This window comes from Pipra filicauda, unplaced genomic scaffold (genome assembly GCF_003945595.2).
Source record: "Pipra filicauda isolate LSUMZ 115617 unplaced genomic scaffold, ASM394559v2 scaffold90_size2875636_pilon, whole genome shotgun sequence".
NCBI classification, from domain to species: domain Eukaryota; kingdom Metazoa; phylum Chordata; class Aves; order Passeriformes; family Pipridae; genus Pipra; species Pipra filicauda.
The window spans coordinates 2,596,721-2,615,056 of NW_024105098.1; the positions used below are offsets into that span (position 1 = coordinate 2,596,721).

At 54.9% G+C, this 18,336-nt stretch overlaps 1 protein-coding gene across 1 annotated transcript in view; it reads left to right on the forward strand.

Moving 5' to 3' along the window:
* The window catches only part of EPHB1 (EPH receptor B1), a 25,046-nt gene extending 6,926 nt beyond the window's left edge, over positions 1–18,120 (forward strand). Inside the window, exons 2-13 of the mRNA XM_039391176.1 lie at positions 680–1,015; positions 3,981–4,162; positions 5,838–6,000; positions 8,126–8,234; positions 8,445–8,509; positions 12,258–12,380; positions 13,559–13,806; positions 14,097–14,312; positions 15,887–16,036; positions 16,580–16,773; positions 17,256–17,411; positions 17,730–18,120. Coding sequence (XP_039247110.1) covers positions 680–1,015; positions 3,981–4,162; positions 5,838–6,000; positions 8,126–8,234; positions 8,445–8,509; positions 12,258–12,380; positions 13,559–13,806; positions 14,097–14,312; positions 15,887–16,036; positions 16,580–16,773; positions 17,256–17,411; positions 17,730–17,838 — 2,051 coding nt within the window. The 3' untranslated portion in view covers positions 17,839–18,120. The remainder of the gene's footprint in view (positions 1–679; positions 1,016–3,980; positions 4,163–5,837; positions 6,001–8,125; positions 8,235–8,444; positions 8,510–12,257; positions 12,381–13,558; positions 13,807–14,096; positions 14,313–15,886; positions 16,037–16,579; positions 16,774–17,255; positions 17,412–17,729) is intronic.
* Positions 18,121–18,336: the final 216 nt, after the last annotated feature.

The window sequence follows — 18,336 nt, forward strand, 5'->3', positions numbered from 1 at the left end:
GCCCCGATCCGGCAGTGCTTGCAATTGGAGCTGTGTTCAATTCCCGTCCTCCAAAGCATTTGTGGTGGCTCCCGGCAGGTTGGATCAATGCAATTTTCTTCTCTTGTCCGACATCGGAGCAAACCATCGAGCGGTGCCGGTGCTCCTCCGTGCTGTTAAATTCCAGGGCTCCCAACTAGAGATATCGAACCCTTAATAACCACTTTCCATTTTTGACTCTCTCCTCTCCTGCTGCTCCTCCAGTTCTCCGCAGTGTTGGCTAGGGGGTGTATCTCTCGCTGGGATAATCTGTTTGAGGTGCTTCTCCACAAAAGTGCTGGATCTATCTCAGCATCTCCCGGTGGGATTAAAATGGGTCCATCTTCGCAGGTGGATCTGCGTGTGCTCTGTGTGGGGTTTTCTTGGATATTAAGTGGGTTTGTGGTGTGAGAGTCCTCATCTCCATCTGGGAAACCCCTTTCTGTGGCCAGTGGTGCAGGTGATTGGTGTTGCCAGTGGGGAGAGTCTGACCCTGAATCGAGCAAAGCCATGGACACCAAATCCCTCCTAAGGGAGGAGGTGATGGATAGTGGAGCAGTCGGAGCCGTGGGGTGTCCTTCTCCGTGCTGGAGCCCGCACGGGAGGACTGAGCATCCCATTTTGGGCAAGGACCCGTCTCAGTCCCTCTCCTTTCCCACAGGTGTCCCATCCGGCCCCCGCAACGTCATCTCCATCGTCAACGAGACGTCCATCATCCTGGAGTGGCACCCGCCGCGGGAGACGGGCGGGCGGGACGACGTCACCTACAACATCGTCTGCAAGAAGTGCCGCTCGGACCGACGCGCCTGCTCCCGCTGCGACGACAACGTGGACTTCGTGCCCAGGCAGCTGGGGCTGACTGACACCCGCGTCTTCATCAGCAACCTGTGGGCGCACACGCCCTACACCTTCGAGATCCAGGCTGTCAACGGGGTTTCCAACAAGAGCCCGTTCCCGCAGCAGCACGTCTCCGTCAACATCACCACCAACCAGGCTGGTGAGTCCCAGGGGGATGCTGTGCCCAGGGGGGGTTTGGCTGTACCCCCTGCCAGATGCAGGTTCTGTGTGAAATGAAGCTCCTGGTCCCAAAGGAAAAGCCCCCGGGGTGTGAGTGGGGTGTGATGGCTGCGGTAAAACTGCCCCCAGCCCTGGGTGGGGAGAAAGACCAGGAAAAGAGGAGGGAAGAGGGATGGGGAGGTGGAGGGGTTGCCTGTGCCCTGGGCAGAGGGAGAGCTGCCTTGCAGGAGTGATATCCAATATGTGCTTTTTATCCTGCTCTAGATCTCTTGGGGATAAAATGGCATTGCCATTTCCCACTTTTCCCCAGGTGGGAGCAGGGAGATGGGATGAATCCAGTCTTGAAATGCAGCCTGGCTGTATTAAAGCACAGAGAGCAGCATTCCAGGGCTGAGTTCTATCTCCTCTGGCACATCCCTCTCCCATTATTTTCTGCTTGTCCCCTTTTCCAGTCTCCTCTGCCCCTTTGCCTCCCTCTTCCCACTCAGGAATCAGGAACTGGACAAGTGGCTCTGGGCCAAACCGGGATGCCAGTGGGATGGGTGTGCAGATGGCAAGGGGGGAACTGGTCCCAGGCTGCCCTGAGTAGCACAGGGAATGGAGGAGGTGGAAACCCATCTGCTCTGGGCAGAGAAAGGGGATGATAATTCCTGCTTTATGCCGAGTGTGTAATGCCGGGAGCCTTCACCATCCTGCTCCCTTGGGAGAACATGATGGGGAAACCTGGTGTAAATATTTCAGTCTCTTGCCTCCAGGGAATACAAATCTACACTCGTACCTGGCTGGCATTGCCATCTGCTGAACCACGACCAATCAAACCTGCTTCCTCTTTTTGGGCCTTTTTTATGGGGCGGGATTTTGGGGTATTTCTTAGCTCTTCTGCCCTGGGGAGCTGGGAAGAGCCAGGTCACCCTCATCTGTCTGTCCATACCCCTGTGCTCCCTGTTTGTCTTGCAAAGGCTGAATGTTCATGTGGAAATGCTGGGCCATGGGGTAACCTGATGGAAAGGCAGCAGCACTGTCATGGGCAGTGCTCCCCCTCTAAAATCCCTTTGGCTTTGCTGTGGATTTTTCCAACCATTTTCCCAGCCTGATCCATGCTAACGGGAATTAACAAAACATCAGTTTGTTTAATTTCAACCCACGAGCATCTCCCCAGAGAGGATGTGGAGAGATTAAAAAAAATAATATAGGATTAAATATGCCAGGTAAACAAAGATGGTGCTAAACTATCAACATCTCCCATTGGGGCCACAAGGAACAAGGTTCCTGCCACCCTCGGATTCCCTCCATGGCATGAGCCTGTGCCCCAAGCTGGTCGTGCCAGGCTCAGCTCTTCCCTGGATCCACACAGGGGAAGCATTTTCCTTTCCTGCACTCGGCATGGCGAGGAGGAGGAGGGCAGGGAGGGCTGGATAGGGAGCTGACTGTGTGAACAGGACATGCCAGTGCCCCTTTGGGTGTGGAGAGACTTGAATACCTCTCTGGGAAACTTTTGGTAGGATTAAGGGCAGGATCAGGGCTGTACTGACCGGCTCTGGTCCTTTTAAGTATAATTTGCAGGGCAAAAAGCCTTTGGAAAAGTGGTTCCTGACTAATTTAGTGTCTCAGTGTCCTTAATGGTTGGAAGGACAGTGTTCTGCTGCCGGGGGTGCTCAGCTCCAGAAATGCATGACTCCAGGGCTGCACAGCTCCAGGGATTCTTGACTCTGGGGCTGCACAGCTCCGTGGATTCTTGGCTCTGGGAATGCACAGCTCCAGATATGGTTGGCTCTGGGAATGCACAGCTCCAGGGATGGTTGGCTCTGGGAATGCACAGCTCCAGGGATGGTTGGCTCTGGGAATGCACAGCTCCAGGGATGCTTGGCTCCCCAGCAGGTACCGAGCAGCCCTGGGATCACTCTGGTGGGTGCAGGGAGCAGGGCAGGGAGCAGTGGCAGTGGGGAGGATGTGCCTGGCAACTGTTTTGGAGAAGGGGCTCGCTGAGCTCTGGTCTGGTGCATGAACTGAAATATTATGGGCTGCTTTGCAGAGTGGTGTGGTGTGTGGCATAGCTGGTGGGACTGATTAGAAACATGTGGCAGGGAGGGAAAGGGGTTGGACCCGATGCCAGTGCCAAACGTTCTGCTTTCTCCAGGGATGCTGTGACAGGATGCCTGGGACCCCTGTGCTGTGCTGCCCAGGGGGTCTTGGGGGCTGCAGGGATGGAGGTGCTGCCTTCTGAGCACCCTTGTGCCATGGCCTGAGGAGATGAGAGATGGCTTGAGACTGTTTTGCAAGTGTTTGGGCTTTGGAAATAGAACTCTGTGGGGAAGCATGTTTGAGTAATGAGAATGAGCATCCCCCGAGAGCTCCTAAGAGCAGATCCAGCAGCTCCTCTGGAGCCGAAGCTGTTCTACAGGCTCCTCGCTGGGGTGTCCCCTGGTTTCCCATCATTGTCCTGAGGTTGGCAGATTTTTGCTCCTACATCCCATTCCTGACAGCACGTGGGGTGGCAGCTGTGGCACAGGCTCCCTGGATGCTGGGTGTTGGATCCCCAGAGAGGCTGTTACACCAAGAGATGTCAAGCAGAGCTGGAGGCTGTCACCAAGCCTTGTTTGTTCCCACTGGGGAGAGCTTTGCTGTCTCTGTCCCACCGTGGGAGACATCCTTGGAGCGAGTAGTCCCAGGGAGAAGGAACACCAAGGATTTCTAAGCCCCTAATTAAAAAGAATAGTTGGTTTAAATACCAGAATTCCCTCGCCAGCTCACTGCTCTGCTTCCACGTAAGCTGCTGAGATGCCTCTCTTCCCACTGCTAATGAGTGAGCTTGTCCCACGAGTCTAACAATCGCAGGCATGGGAGACTTGGGATGGTCTGTGTGCCCAGGGGATTTTCCCCCTTCCCAGGGCTGTTTTCTCTACCCCTCTCCATTAATTTTCCCTCTCTCCCCTCTTCCTCGGCAGCACCCTCCACCGTCCCCATCATGCACCAGGTGAGTGCCACGATGAGGAGCATCACGCTGTCCTGGCCCCAGCCCGAGCAGCCCAACGGGATCATCCTGGACTACGAGATCCGCTACTACGAGAAGCTGAGCCGCATCTGCACGCCCGACGTCGGCAGCTCCGTGGGCGCCAGGCCGGCACCGGTGAGCTCGGGGGAAACCCTGCCATGGAGGGGGACTGGGGGGCACTGGGGCTGCTCAGGGCCTGAGCCTGCTGGGAGAGGGGGAACATCGATGGGCTCTGAGTCAGGCTCTGCTGGGAAGGGTCCACGTGGAACAGGCGGCGGGACAGGCACCAGGTCACCTGGGCTGCCTCCGGAAGGTGGGAGCGATGTGCAGCCAGGGGGAGGGGAGAGATGTGGCTACAAATGCTAATTCACAGACTCACAGAATGGCTTGAGTTGGAAAGGACCCTAAAGTTCGTCTGGTTCCAACCCCCCTACCATGGGCAGGGACACCTCTCACCAGACCAGGTTGCTCAGAGCCCCATCCAACCTACGCCATTGCTCCTCCGGTGCAGTATTTTGTCCAGCACATCAGTGCCTGTGCCTGCCTTGGCTCCGGTATCTGTTAGGATGAGCAGGGACCTGGAGCGAGGGGACAGTGTCTGGAGGAGGGGAGGAGGCCAGTGAGGGCTGGTGAAGGTTGCTGGGTTGTCCCTGTCCTGGGTCACTGCGTCCAGTCCTTTCCCTGGCAGCTGTCCTTCCCCGCAGGGGACACGCTCCCGACCCCTGCGCTGAACCGTGCCGTGCCCGAGCTGTTCCATCCCTCCTGTGTCTTGCCAGCTCTAATGAATTCCTCTAAATGTGAATAATTAGATGATCTCACCAGTGGCCTCTTACCAGCAAATCACCGGGGAATGTGGCAAAAAATGAGATTGGAGACACAGGAGGTTTCCACCAAGATTTAGCACAAGGTTTAGCCAGCACAGCAGGGACTGCAGGAGCTGGGGCTCTCAGCAGAGGCAGGTTGCCCTTGAACCTGCTTGAACAAACCCTTGTAGGGCACATTATGGTGTTTTATGGAATCTCAGAATCATTTAGGTTGGAAGGGACCTTAAAGATCATCTAGTTCCAACCCCCTGTCAGGTTTCCATAGCTGTGTGATGTTTCTGAAAGGCACAGGGACATCAGTGGTTTGAAGAGGAGGAATTTGTGGCTCATAAGAATTTTTGATCTGGATGCTCTTATTGTTTCTCCCTGCTGCTCCATGCTCCATGCTGTGGTGGGACCAGGGAGGCTGCCTGGGAGGCCTGTGCTGCAGGGACATCCCCAGCTCCTTGGAGGCCAGGCAGAGCTTGTGGGTCCTGTTTCATAGAATCATAGAATGCCCTGGGTTGGAAGGGACAATAAAGATCATCTCATTCCAGCCTCCCTGCCACGGGCAGGGACACCTTCTACTACCCCAGGTTGCTCCAAGCTCTGTCCAACCTGGCCTTGGACACTTCCAGGGATGGGGCAGCCACAGCTTCTGTGGGCAACCTGTGCCAGGGCCTCCTCGCCCTCCCAGGGAAGGATTTCTTCCCAATATCCCACCTAACCCTGCCCTCTGGCAGTGTAAATAGTCCCTCTCCATCTTCAGGTACTGGAAGGCTGCAATTAGCTCACCTCAAAATCTTCTCTTCTCCAGGCTGAACAGTCCCAGTTCTCTCAGCCTCTCTTGTGGGATCCTCCGTGTCAGGGACGCTCCCGAGGCAGAAGCAGGGCCTCTACTTTATCCCCGAGCAGCTAAACCTCATCCCTGCTATCCTGGGGGGCGGGTGGGCCCTGCTGTCCCTCGTCCCTCCACCTCTGACCGTCCCTCTCGGCCGTGCCCGCAGGACCACAACGAGTACAACTCCTCCATGGCCCGGAGCCAGACCAACACGGCGCGGATCGAGGGGCTGCGGCCCGGCATGGTGTACGTGGTGCAGGTGCGGGCCCGCACCGTGGCCGGCTACGGCAAGTACAGCGGGAAGATGTGCTTCCAGACCCTGACGGACGGTGAGCGAGCGTGGGAGGGGTGGGTGGTTGTCTTTCCAGCCGCGGCTTCACGCTCTAATTGGATCAGAGGAACTTGTCTCCATGCTGCTCTGTCCCAGCGGGCAGCGTGGCGGGAGCCAGGTGATTCACAGCGGTGTCTCGTTAGCCGCCAGCTGGAGGAGTGATCCGCCTGGAATCTCCTGGCTCCGCGTTTCCCCCGCTGTTCGGCTGCACTTCTGCCTTTGCCTCCTCCAGCCGCGGTGACAGAACCCCCTGCCACGGGCTCTGAGCCTAGCACAGTGGGATGGGGTGGGAGGAGGGTTGTAGAGCCTTGGAGGAAGGACTCTGGGATACTCAGAGCCACATTTGAGCCATCAGGGCAAAGCTGGAAGGGTCAGACCCATGACTGAAAGGTGATTTCCCACCCCAAGGTGGGACCCTCAGCTCATGACCTTCATGGCTTCTTCTGGCCTCCTTGCCAAAGTCATGCTGCCTTTTTTCTGGCCCCAGCCCTTTCCTGCACCCACAAACACTTGATTCCTTTATAGACTACTAACTCATGGGAGGGTTTTTCAGTAATCCCAGCTTCAGGACTAATCCAGAGGCTGGTGAGTGAAACAAGGCTCCTTTTGTGGTCCTCTCACCCCTGAAGAGAGAGAGAGCCCCTTCCCTGCTGCTGCTGGTATGACTCCTGCTTTGCTCAGGTGACATCCATGGCTCCCAGACTCGCTGCCTGTCTTTCCTAAAGCTTTTCTTCTTTCCTAAAACTTTTTTTCTGTCCTAAAACTGGGTCACCCCATACTCACATTCATGTTGAGTGCCAGCTGGAGTGGGAAGAGGAAAACCACGTAGGGCAACCAAAGGGAAGGAAATGGTAATAAACCCCCCTCCAATGCCTTGGATATTCAGGATTAGAGAAGCAAGAAGAAAAATCCTGCCTCAAATAAGCAATTAATTGAAATTTAATAAGAAAGGGTAGTGTAGATTATTAAATAATAATTGATTGTTAGATGAGAATTTCTCAGGATTTAAGCAGCATGCAAGAGATAAATCTAGTTGGCAGTAATTAACTGCAGAGTAGAAAAATACAGATAAAAGGGTGCTAAATGCTTTCTTTCAGATGAATTTTATTTTAACCCTTGTGTGGGGTGGCTGGCACAGCCTGGCAGACCTCACTGGAGGTGGTTGGGGAAGGGAGTGTCTCTGGAATGCTACAGAAGTCCCCAGGAATGTGGGATCTGCTGGATACTGCCTGTTGAGGGCACCCACACTGCTGACAGGGGAGGGGATACAGGAGGGTGCAAGTGGTTTTCTTGGAGTTCCTCCGGGCGTGTCCAGTCCTCCCTGTGCCACCTTGGCTTTCACCCCAGCCTGCTGCTGAAGGCCACAGCAGGTGGCTGAGGGGACACAGAGGGTTCCAAGGGGACACAGGGGGTTGGAAAGATGCTCAGTGGGGAAGGGGTGCTGTGGTTGACATGGCTCTGCAAAAGAAGCTGTCACATGCAATCTGTGGAGATGTTAAAACCCACAAGCACACCTGCAGTAAAGGTGCCCAGGTTCTCCTGGGCCTCACTCTCAAGGTCATCTGTTGCATGGTGGACTCTCTGGCTGGTTTGATTATTAATGGGATCTTTTCTCTTCCTCCTTTCCTACAACAAGTAGGAATTTTGTGTCTGTGAGACCCCGCGTTAAAATTGGTTAAAGTGACCAACAGGTTTAAATCATAGAATCCCAGAATGGTTGGGGTTAGAGGGACCTTAAAGATCATGCAGTTCCAACCCCCTGACACTAGACCACATTGTTCAATAAATAAATTTATTGAGGAAAGAGAAATGCCAGAGCACAGACAAACCACCTTGTGAACCTCGTCTCTCCAGGAAACTGGGCCCACGCACATCGGTTTGACTTTATTCCCAGGACCTTCTCCTCCATATTTTCAACCCCAAGCTGTGTGAGCTGAGCGTGAAAGTCCGTCCCTGTGCAATGCAGCACCGGCTCAACCGATGCTCCTGCCTGGATCCTCCCTGTCCCATCACCCTCCCATGGGAACAGCACCCATGGAATCAGAGGGGGGCATTACAAGATCCTTTCCCAGAGGCTGCTCTTACCCCCAGGGAGAATTCACCCCATCCCTCTTCCCTTGCAGACGACTACAAGTCGGAGCTGAGGGAGCAGCTGCCGCTGATCGCGGGGTCCGCGGCGGCCGGGGTGGTCTTCATCGTCTCACTGGTGGCCATTTCCATCGTCTGCAGCAGGTGGGTCCCTGTGGGATGCTGTGTCCCTGCAAGGCGGAGGTGGTAAGGTGTAGATTTGGGGTAGGAGGGGAGGGATGGGGGACCCCTGTAGCTGCAGAAAGCACCGAGATGCCACTGCTCCTGGAGTGTTGCTGGCGGGGAAGCGGGTTGTGGCCACCAGCAGCTGCTGGTCCCTGAAGCCTGTCTTGTTTTCTCCCTCTCCTCTCCCAGGAAGCGAGCCTACAGCAAGGAAGCTGTGTACAGTGATAAACTGCAGCACTACAGCACCGGCCGAGGTGAGTGGGGCAAAGAGGGAATGGGAGGGTGATCCCTAATCTGCACCCGGCATCTGCCCCACTCCTCTGCCTTCAAAGGGGTGGAAGCCCCTTGGGCAGGTGGAGAGGACCATGGGGAGGGAGTAGAGATGACCACAAATGTGTGTCAGGCTGTCGGGGTGGTTTGCAGTGGTGCAGCACTGTAGGTAGGAAAAGAAGCGTGCCAGGAGGGATTTGGGGGATGATGAGGGATTTTGGGGGATGCAAGGGGTAGGGGCATGTAGGGAACAAGGGCTGGGGAGAGGATGCTGTGAAGGCTCACAAAGGAGAAAGGAAAGGAGAGAAGTGGTGTTCAGAGAGAAGAGGAGCTTCTCATCTCCTGCCACAGGCTCTGCCTCTGCCACAATCAGTGCTGGGCTATATGGATTTTGGGAGCATTGTTGGGGAGTGTGGGCTGATGGCTGGCACTGCTGCTGTCCTGTCCTGATGTTTGCCCTGTACCCCGCTCCAGGAAGGATGTGCAGACAGTGACTGGGAAGGTTTAACTGGCTTTGGGCTGCTGATCCCCTTGGCAAATAATTGGGAGAGCCTGAGCTTTTCCTGAGAGACCTCTGTGGTTGGTGGAGCTGTGCACCATAATAAATCCGAGGTGTATTTGTGTGGAATGTCTGTCAGGTGCCCCTCCAGCAGCCAGCACTGGAAATGATAATAAAGCAGCAAAGCAGCAGCTTTTTTTGGGGGGGGATTTGCCACCTGGTGCCCACAGGCTCCATGCCCCATCCCTGTGGGATGTAAATCTGATTTACACTCTCCTAGAGATGCCTCTCAGGTGCAGTTGGCTGCCTTGTGGGAAGAACCATCTCTGGGTCCTGGGCACCTGCCTGGGGAAAAGGGATATGGGATGCAGAGATGGATGAAGGATGGCTGGGGAAGGCAGGGAGCAGAATGGATGAGCAGAGGAGAGGGATGGAGATGGAGTGACCAGACTGGCAGAAAAATTCAGGAGGGCTGAGAGGGCTGGAAAGGGGTTGGAGGCAGCAGGAGAGCCCAGCCAAGCCAGAAAAGCACACTGGATGTCGTTTGACCTTCTCAGCTTCTTCCCAAACCCTCCCAACGTGATGGCAGCACTGTGGGGGGCCTAAACCTCCCGGCAAACAATAAACTGTTTTCCCAACATCACCGGGTGATCCTGAAATACAACAGACCCGTGCTTTTCCTCCCCGTTTCCTCCACGTTTCTGCACTGCAGGGAGCAGGGCAAGATTTATTTGATGCCTGATGGCTGAACCCGTGTCAGGCTGCAGGTGGACTGATTTTTCCCATTTTCCCCCGGTTTTGAAGCATTCCCCACCCCATGTGTGTCTCTGGCTTGCTCCAAGCACCCCAAATCCCGGGATACTCAAACTAGGTAGGGAAGCAATGAAGCACATGCCTGTCTTTGTTTTTTAAACCTGGTGGATGTGAGGATTGGTGTGTGAAATCCGGGGGTGCCGGCGCTCCCGGACTCCTGTCAAGGTTAGTGAGCCTCCGGGTGCTCCGTTAGTGCAGATGCTCGAGGAAAACAGGTGGAAAATTTGTGGTGAGCAACTAATGGAGTAACGAGAGCATCCTCTGGAACAAATCACTCTGTGTTAACTGGCACAGCAATTACAGCCTCCCAGCACAGCTCTGCCATCCCTCCGGCAGCCCCCCCGGGATCGCTGCCGCTGCCAAGGACTGCCCCGGCTGGGTTTTGGGGTGACATGGGGTCTCTCAGGCTGTGATTTTTCGTGGTTTATCTCTGCCACTGCTTCACTGGGAGCTTTGAGATTGGGAAAACAGGGAAAGCACCCTGCTGAAGCACTAGCGATTCAGCAGGAGAGGTTTTTTTCTGTTCCCAAGATAATTATTCCCAAGGGAAAACGATGTGAGAAGGAATTGGACACTGGATTCAGGGACAACTTTTGAAGAGTGATAAAAAATTTGCCATAGTCTGCAGCAGTGATAAATGACCTAATCCAGTTTTTAGGAGTATTGGGATGATGTTAAGAGCACGAAGCCCTTTTTGGTGCTTTTGGTGGTGTGCTTCAGTACCCGGAATTTCACTCAGCTTCTGCCAGCGATGATTAGGGTTAGGGTGGCTGAGGTTTGCAGAGTTGAGGAGTGGATTTAGCTGCCCTAATCCCACTCATTTGGGTGGGATGAGGATGAGGATAAGGGGGGAGCTGACCCTGGTGTTTACTGAGTGCATGGGCAGACCCTGGGGCAAATCAGAGGGTGTTTGAAAACCAGTGACAGTGAGCAGGAAACTTTGGCATTGTTTTCTCCTCTATTTTTTCAATACGTTGATCAGCGAGTCAGTCTCCGTTACGATCCTGTAAATCCCTCTGTAATCCTGGCTGGAGCATCAGCTGCTCTTGTAAAAAAATTTATGGGGCAGTTAAAGTGTATGAGACAGAGCTGTAAAGGGATTTATGAACTGGGAGATGCACAGATGGCTTCATTGCAGCCTTCCCCACCTCCGAGGTGCAGAGCTTTTGCCCCAAGCGCCTCTTTTGGGGGTGAGGGTGCTCCTGCCTGGTCCCTCCCCGGTCCTTGATGCCCCACAAGCAGCTGTCCCTCAGTGGCTGTTTGGCACCAGCAGTGCCCACTGCAAGGGTTTTGTGGCTCCTCCTGAATTACTTTGCAGACGGGGGAGCTGATTTGGATTCCTGGCGCAGAGGTGATGCTGTGGTCCATGCATCCATCTGTGTGTCAGCTCTAGAAGGACGCTGGGAAGCACCAATGTGACAGGATCATGGTCCTTGGTAATGTCCTGGACAGAGTAATCAAATCACTGTAAGGACGAGGTGCCTTAGGGAGAGGGACCAGGCAGTGATGTCCCTCCTGGTGTCCTCCAGAGATGACCCTGAAGGGCTGCTCCGCCATCCCTGGCCCCTTTTTTTGGACGAGAAATAGCACAGGAAGCTGAACTTCCCCTGGGAGGACCACAGCCCATTCTGGGTCCCCGTGGTACAACACTGGGGGTGGCTGTGACCTCACTCTGCCCTGCAACCGTGCCCCCTGGCAGCTCCACAAGCCCCTGGGCATCCAAACACAATGTCTGCAAACCCAATCTGGGGAACGTGGGGGTCTGTTTTGTTTTTTTCCACCACTGAAAAAGGGCAAGAGCCCACTTGCAGCATCCCCTGCTCCGTGTTGCCCCCGTGCAAGGGACCGCACACGTGTCACAGTGCCCGGCCAAGCTGGATTTTCATGGATCCATCCAGGTTGTTGGTTATAATTGCTGCACTCTGTCAATTTAGTAGCTGCCACAAAGCTATCAGAGGCCTTTTTGGATAAATAAATATTTCTTCACTAACGTGTGGAGCCTCATAAAGCCTTCACCGTAAAGCCAGCACGTTGTAGTTCAGGTCTGTAACTGCTCCCATTGCCAGGGAGGAGGAGGAGGAGGAAGGATAACAGTGGAGGTGTGGAAGGCAGAGGAGGAAAGGAGGGTTGCAGGGGAGAGCTGGGTGCAGTGGGGGGACCAAACTCCAATTCTTGGCCATGGCACAACTGCTCTTTGTTTCCCAGGCTGCTTGATGGATGACTTGTGGATGCTCCATCCCTGGGACTGTTCAAAGCCAGGTTGGAGGGGGCTTGAAGCAAACTGGTGGAAGGTGTCCCTGCCCACGTCAGAGGGTGGAACTGGATGAGCTTTAAGGCCTTTCAGCCCAAACCATTCTGTTAATTCTGTATTTTTATAATTCTCTCCCTTTTGCTGTTGTTCCCATCTTTCCTGCACCAAGGGTCTCCGGGGATGAAGATCTACATCGACCCCTTCACCTACGAGGACCCCAACGAGGCAGTCCGGGAGTTCGCCAAGGAGATCGATGTGTCCTTTGTGAAGATAGAAGAAGTCATTGGAGCAGGTGGGTCTCACCATCTCCTGCTGCCCATCCCTCCCTGCCCTGTCTACCACTCCTGTGTGTCCAGACATGCACCTGGAGCAATTTTCTGGGGAAGCACACGTGGTCCTTCACCGGGAAACAGTCAAGGAAGCCTTCAGACATTTCTGGATTTGTGAGAGGTGAGGGTGGACAAGAGGTTGGCTTATGCTGTCAAAGTGCCTCTAAGGTGGGAAAGGCTCCAGGAATGTATTCACTGGCTGACCATGGGGCCTCTTGGGATTTCCCACTTGGCTTTTCCATGAGATAACAAGAAAAGCCAGATCTCACTATAGTCTGTGCCATATTCCCATACATATGTATATATACACACACGTGCACGTATGTGTGTGTCATCTGTGCTGTTTCTATTGCCATTTTTAAATAACTATGTCATACTCTTAGGAGAGAAAGTGAGAAGCTGTTGAGGGGAAGCTGTGAAGAAGCAATGACTTAGTTTGGTCGTGATCAAGTTCAGTGATGTATCACCTGCCCTTTTGCTGCTCGTAAAAAGGCAAAGTAACTGCAAACCTGGCTTAGATGTAATCCCTCCACACACAAATTGTGCCTTGCTGAAGGAAAAGCTCTCCTGCTGGAAAGGAGAGGACACTTTCTTCATATTTTAAATCAGAGAGCAGACATGTAAACAGATCAATTATTTTCCATCCCAAGATAAGTGATGTGCAAAAAGGCAGCTGAGATTATCAGTGCTGACACCTGATATTTGAGGTCATCCTTAAATGTTGAAGCTCTTGCTCTGCAAATCCTTCTTGTGGGGGTCTGCAAGAGCAGCCCCAGCCTTTGCTTGTGTTGGTGTTGGGCTTTGTCACCTCGAAGAAGGTTGCAAGCCTAAACACGTCCCCAGCAGCAGACGTTGCCCCTTCTAGAGAGGACAAATGAGCAGATTTGTAGAGGAGAGTGTTGTTGAAGTGTGAACTGGCTGCCATTTCTCATCTGGTTGGTCTGGAGACCAAACAGCCCAAGATACTACTGCTCTTTGCAATGTTTTACGTGGAGGAGGAGGAGGAGGTGGTAGCAGATGGTCTTGAGGCACTTGATGCTCTGATCTGGTTGACAAGGCGGTGACCGCTCAACAGTTGGACTCGATGACCTTGGAGGTCTTTTCCAACCTGAATGATTCTGTGATTGTCTTGCACTTGCAGGGGAGTTTGGAGAAGTGTACAAGGGCCGCCTGAAGTTGCCGGGCAAGCGGGAGATCTACGTGGCCATCAAAACGCTGAAAGCCGGTTACTCGGAGAAGCAGCGGCGGGACTTCCTGAGCGAGGCCAGCATCATGGGGCAGTTCGACCACCCCAACATCATCCGCCTGGAGGGCGTGGTGACCAAGAGCCGGCCGGTCATGATCATCACCGAGTTCATGGAGAACGGCGCCTTGGACTCCTTCCTGCGGGTAGGACGAGCCGGGGCTGTGGGGACTGTTGTTCGGTTGTGGGATTCGGGAATGAGATGTTGGTGTCCCGTTCGTAAATCCCAGCCTGTTTGCTTGGGTCGGGAGCTGGTTGCAGTGTGCCATGCACCCCAAAAATGTGTGTTCTGGTGCTGGTTACCTCTGCTTTAATCAGGCAGGGCAGCTGGATGGTCCTCTGGGGAGGTGCAGCATCCCCCTGAGGTTGGGGCGAGCGCCCTGTCCCACGGTGGGCTCTGTGCACTCACCCCAGCACCTGCTCTTTGTGGCCGCAGCAAAACGACGGGCAGTTCACAGTGATCCAGCTGGTGGGAATGCTCAGAGGGATCGCTGCTGGGATGAAGTACCTCGCGGAGATGAATTACGTGCACCGGGATCTGGCTGCCAGGAACATCCTGGTCAACAGCAACCTGGTGTGCAAAGTGTCCGACTTCGGCCTCTCGCGCTACTTGCAGGATGACACGTCTGACCCCACCTACACCAGCTCCTTGGTAGGTACCTCTCGTGAGGTTTTACCCTGCCCAGCGTTCCCCGTGCCTGCCCTGCACCCGCTGCCAGCTGGACCTGGGACAAGGGTGCTGGATGTACACCCTGGCATGGGTGGGAGCATCTCATGAGTGTTCTCATCATGTTATGGTCAGGGTAGTTCCCACGAGTCATCCTCTTTTCCCTCCTTTCTCTTCCTCCTTTTCATGAGTTTTCCACCTCCCTCCTCCCCAGGCATCTTCCTGCCCTCCACAGTTTCCCGATAAGCCTCTTCCCTTTTCTCTGTGGAGGAAAGGTGCACAGAGGGGTCTCTGGAGAGATGGGAAGGGAAGGCAGGGAGATCACAGCAACTCCCACCGGCACAGCGATGGCGTTTTAACTCCCCTTCCCCCAGCACTCCAGGTCTGGACTGCTTTTCCCTGCTGGAAACTTGTTCCATGCATTAATTAAAGGCACAAGCCTAATGGGAGCTCTGCTGTTCCCCAGCCACCCCTCTCCTCCTTAATTCACTCATTCATAGGTAACAGCAGCTCCTCTCTCCCCTGCTCTCACTGCCCCGGGGGACCCCCAGCTCCCCACCATGGCCATCATCCTGCCAGTGAGCCCTGAGCCCCTGAGTGTTCAGGATGACCAGAGGGGAAGGGGATGAGTTAGGATTAATTAGGAGAGCGTGCAGTGGTGCCGGCACGAGGCTGCACCGACTCCTGCCAAAGGAGTTCCTTGGGCTGCCAAGCTGTGCCCAGGCACCAGGGCTGGTCCAGCTGTCAAAATGAGAAAGCCATGGACATGCCTTTAAGGCTGACTCAGCAGCTCGCCAGTTGCAGCCCTTCATTCTCCCTCCCCTGCTCATGGGATGTTTCCATCCCCCCAGACCTGCCCCACACCCTGCCCAGCCCCTCTGCAGGCAGCAGCCTTTGAGCAGACACCCAGCTTTTATTTTTCCTTCAAAGACCCCGGCAGTAGCTGCCGAGATGAGGCATGAATTAGTCTTTCCCCCACCTTCAGAGATAAAAAGAGATTATCTCATCTGTGTTTTTATTTAATTTAGGCCATAATAGATCTCCCTGGCAGCTGGGAAGTGATGCTGTGCCTGCGATTGCATCACTCTGCCTCCCACAGCAGGCTTTTCGCTCCGGGGAAAAGGCAGGAAAAACAACCTAGCAGTTAATTTCTTCATTTGTAGTTATTCAAATCAAATTTTTTGCCATTCATCCCTCAAGAGCAGCTGACGCTTCCTTGGAAAGGCTACAGAAAACAATTGTGCTGAACAATTTACAATGCAGTTCTGCCCCCGGTAAATTCCGTCCATGTCTGTGGTTTTCCTTATCCCTGGGCTCTTTTTGTGGTTATTTCAGCAGAGCTTGCCCAGGGAGCAATCCCTCTGTGTGCTGCCCCTCCTTACATCCCTGCCCCCTCAGCATGGCCTCTGGCCCTGGGACCGGCCCTGTCTTGGTGGAGTGGCTTGAGATGCTGAGCCTGATTCTGAGCTTTTAGGAGAAGCAAACAAACCCTGGCTGGTGGGTATCCAGACTCCTCTGCCAAGGGAGCTATTTCTCAGCTATTTCTCTTTTTCCCCTAGGGGGGTAAGATCCCTGTCAGGTGGACGGCACCAGAGGCCATCGCCTACCGCAAGTTCACCTCGGCCAGCGACGTCTGGAGCTACGGCATCGTCATGTGGGAGGTGATGTCGTTTGGGGAGAGGCCCTACTGGGACATGTCCAACCAAGATGTAAGCACTGGGGGTCATCCAGCCTGCTCTGGGGGCATGTGGGTGGCTCGTTCCCTAAAGAAAGCCCTGCCTGAATGGCTCTCAACTCCTTCCTGGAGCCTCAGGAGCACTTGTTTTGGAGATGAAACAGGCTGGCGAGTGAGAGGATGCAAGGAGGGAAATTGGGAAGAAAAGCCAGTGGGCTGGTAATTGGACTTCAGCAAGCTGCAGGGCCTTTGAAAATGTTCAGAGGGCTTACGAGCAGGGAAGGAGCTTTGGAAGTGTGACTGCTGCACTCTGGCGCGATCTGCCGAGATAATGAGTGGCAGCTCTCCGCTGGGAGGAACTGCGGCGCGCGGAGCATCAGAGCGGAGATTAACCTCGGGGAGCGCCGGAGCCGGGAGCGTCTCCTCCCGCTCCCTTTGCTGCTGATCAGCTGGGCCGGCCTTCCCGGCTGCCTGTGGCACCCGTGCCCGCACACGCGGCCGGCGAGCGCCGCTCACCCCTCCGCCAGCCCCCCGAGCCCCTGCCCCTCACATGCTGCTCTGTCCCCGCTGCCCGCAGGTGATCAACGCCATCGAGCAGGATTACCGGCTGCCCCCGCCCATGGACTGCCCCGCCGCCCTGCACCAGCTCATGCTGGACTGCTGGCAGAAGGACCGCAACACCCGCCCGCGCTTCACCGAGATCGTCAACACCCTCGACAAAATGATCCGCAACCCGGCAAGCCTCAAAACTGTGGCTACCATCACCGCTGTGTGAGTGCCCAGCGCGTGGGAGTGCTCCGTGCTAGCATCCCGAGTGCTCCGTGCCGGCATCCCGAGCCACGGCAAAAGGCTCCCCTCGGCCCCAGAGGGAAGGATGAGAATTCATCAGTCGGTTTGGCAGGAGTGAGGGTTTCTATCTTTGCTCTGCCTGACAGTCAGACAAAGAGCATGTAGTTTTGAGCCAAGCAATAGCAATAATTCTTTGCTATTGATCCTTTATGGTGTGTGACCGTGCGGGCGCGGCGGCTCCTCTGCTGGCGCCTCCGTCCCTGTGGCTCCCGTGGCTGGATTGCAACGTGTGGGATTGCAAAACTGCTTGGCACAGTGGTATTCCCACAGGACATGCCTTCCTTGGGGGACCACAAGGGTGCCTGGGGTGGATTGAGGGGCACATGCGTGTGCCGGCTGGGCTCGGGGATGGCAGCCCCTCAGTGCCAGTCAGGCTTGTCCCCAGCGGTGTGTTCCTGTTTCAGGCCTTCTCAGCCCCTCCTCGACCGCTCCATCCCCGACTTCACTGCCTTTACCTCAGTAGACGACTGGCTGAGTGCTGTGAAGATGAGCCAGTACCGGGACAGCTTCCTGACCGCTGGCTTCACCTCCCTGCAGCTGGTTGCCCAGATGACGTCCGAGTGAGTTGGGTGTCCGAAAGCTGGATGCTGCCTGGCTGGGGGTTGGGAGAGGTGGGAAGGTCAGTTCAAGGCAAAGGGTGGGTGTGAGCGCCCCTCACACTGGGCAGGACCACCCTGAGTTGGAGGTGGCCACATTCACCATCTGGGAGTCAATGTGTGGGTGTGTCCCTGCTCTCAGTCCCAGTGATGCTCACAGGGCTGCGTTTGGGCTCTTTGGCTGTTCCAGCTGAGCTTGCATCCCTCTCCTCATTTAGGGACAGCAAAACACCACCCTCAGCTGCCCACTGATCTTCCTCTGCCTGTCTGTCTGTCTTCCAGAGACCTCCTGAGAATAGGGGTGACTTTGGCTGGGCACCAGAAGAAGATCCTGAACAGCGTCCAGTCCATGCGAGTACAGATGAGCCAGTCTCCGACCTCGATGGCATGACGTCCCTTGTTTGACGGGGAGGGGCGGGGAGGGCACGCAGAGGAGGGGCAGAGGTGGGAGGGGAGGAACTGGCAGGTGCCAATGGGGCAGTGTTTGGGAAGGAGCCGCCGCTGCCTGAGGACTGTGACCGCAGACGAAGGATGTTCCTGGGACTCGTCTCTAACTGGTGACTTCCGTTCCTCACCAACAGAAGCACACTTAGCAATGTCATGGGGAACAGCGTATAAATACATATAAATATGTACAAATCATATATTTAAAAAGCAAAGCAAAACAAAAAAACCCATAAAAAACGATGAAGACAAACCAATGTGCGTTGGGGAAGCAAACCCAAACCCTAGAGACCAGACTCCAATCCCACCACCAGTGAGCAGTGGTTGAAACTGAGAAGGAGGAAGGGGCTGTTGGGGAAGGGAGAGGCATGAGATGGAGCATCCTGTCCGGAGAAACCAGCTTCCTTTTTCTTTTTTCACCCTCCCTCCCTGCCCCAGCCCTCCT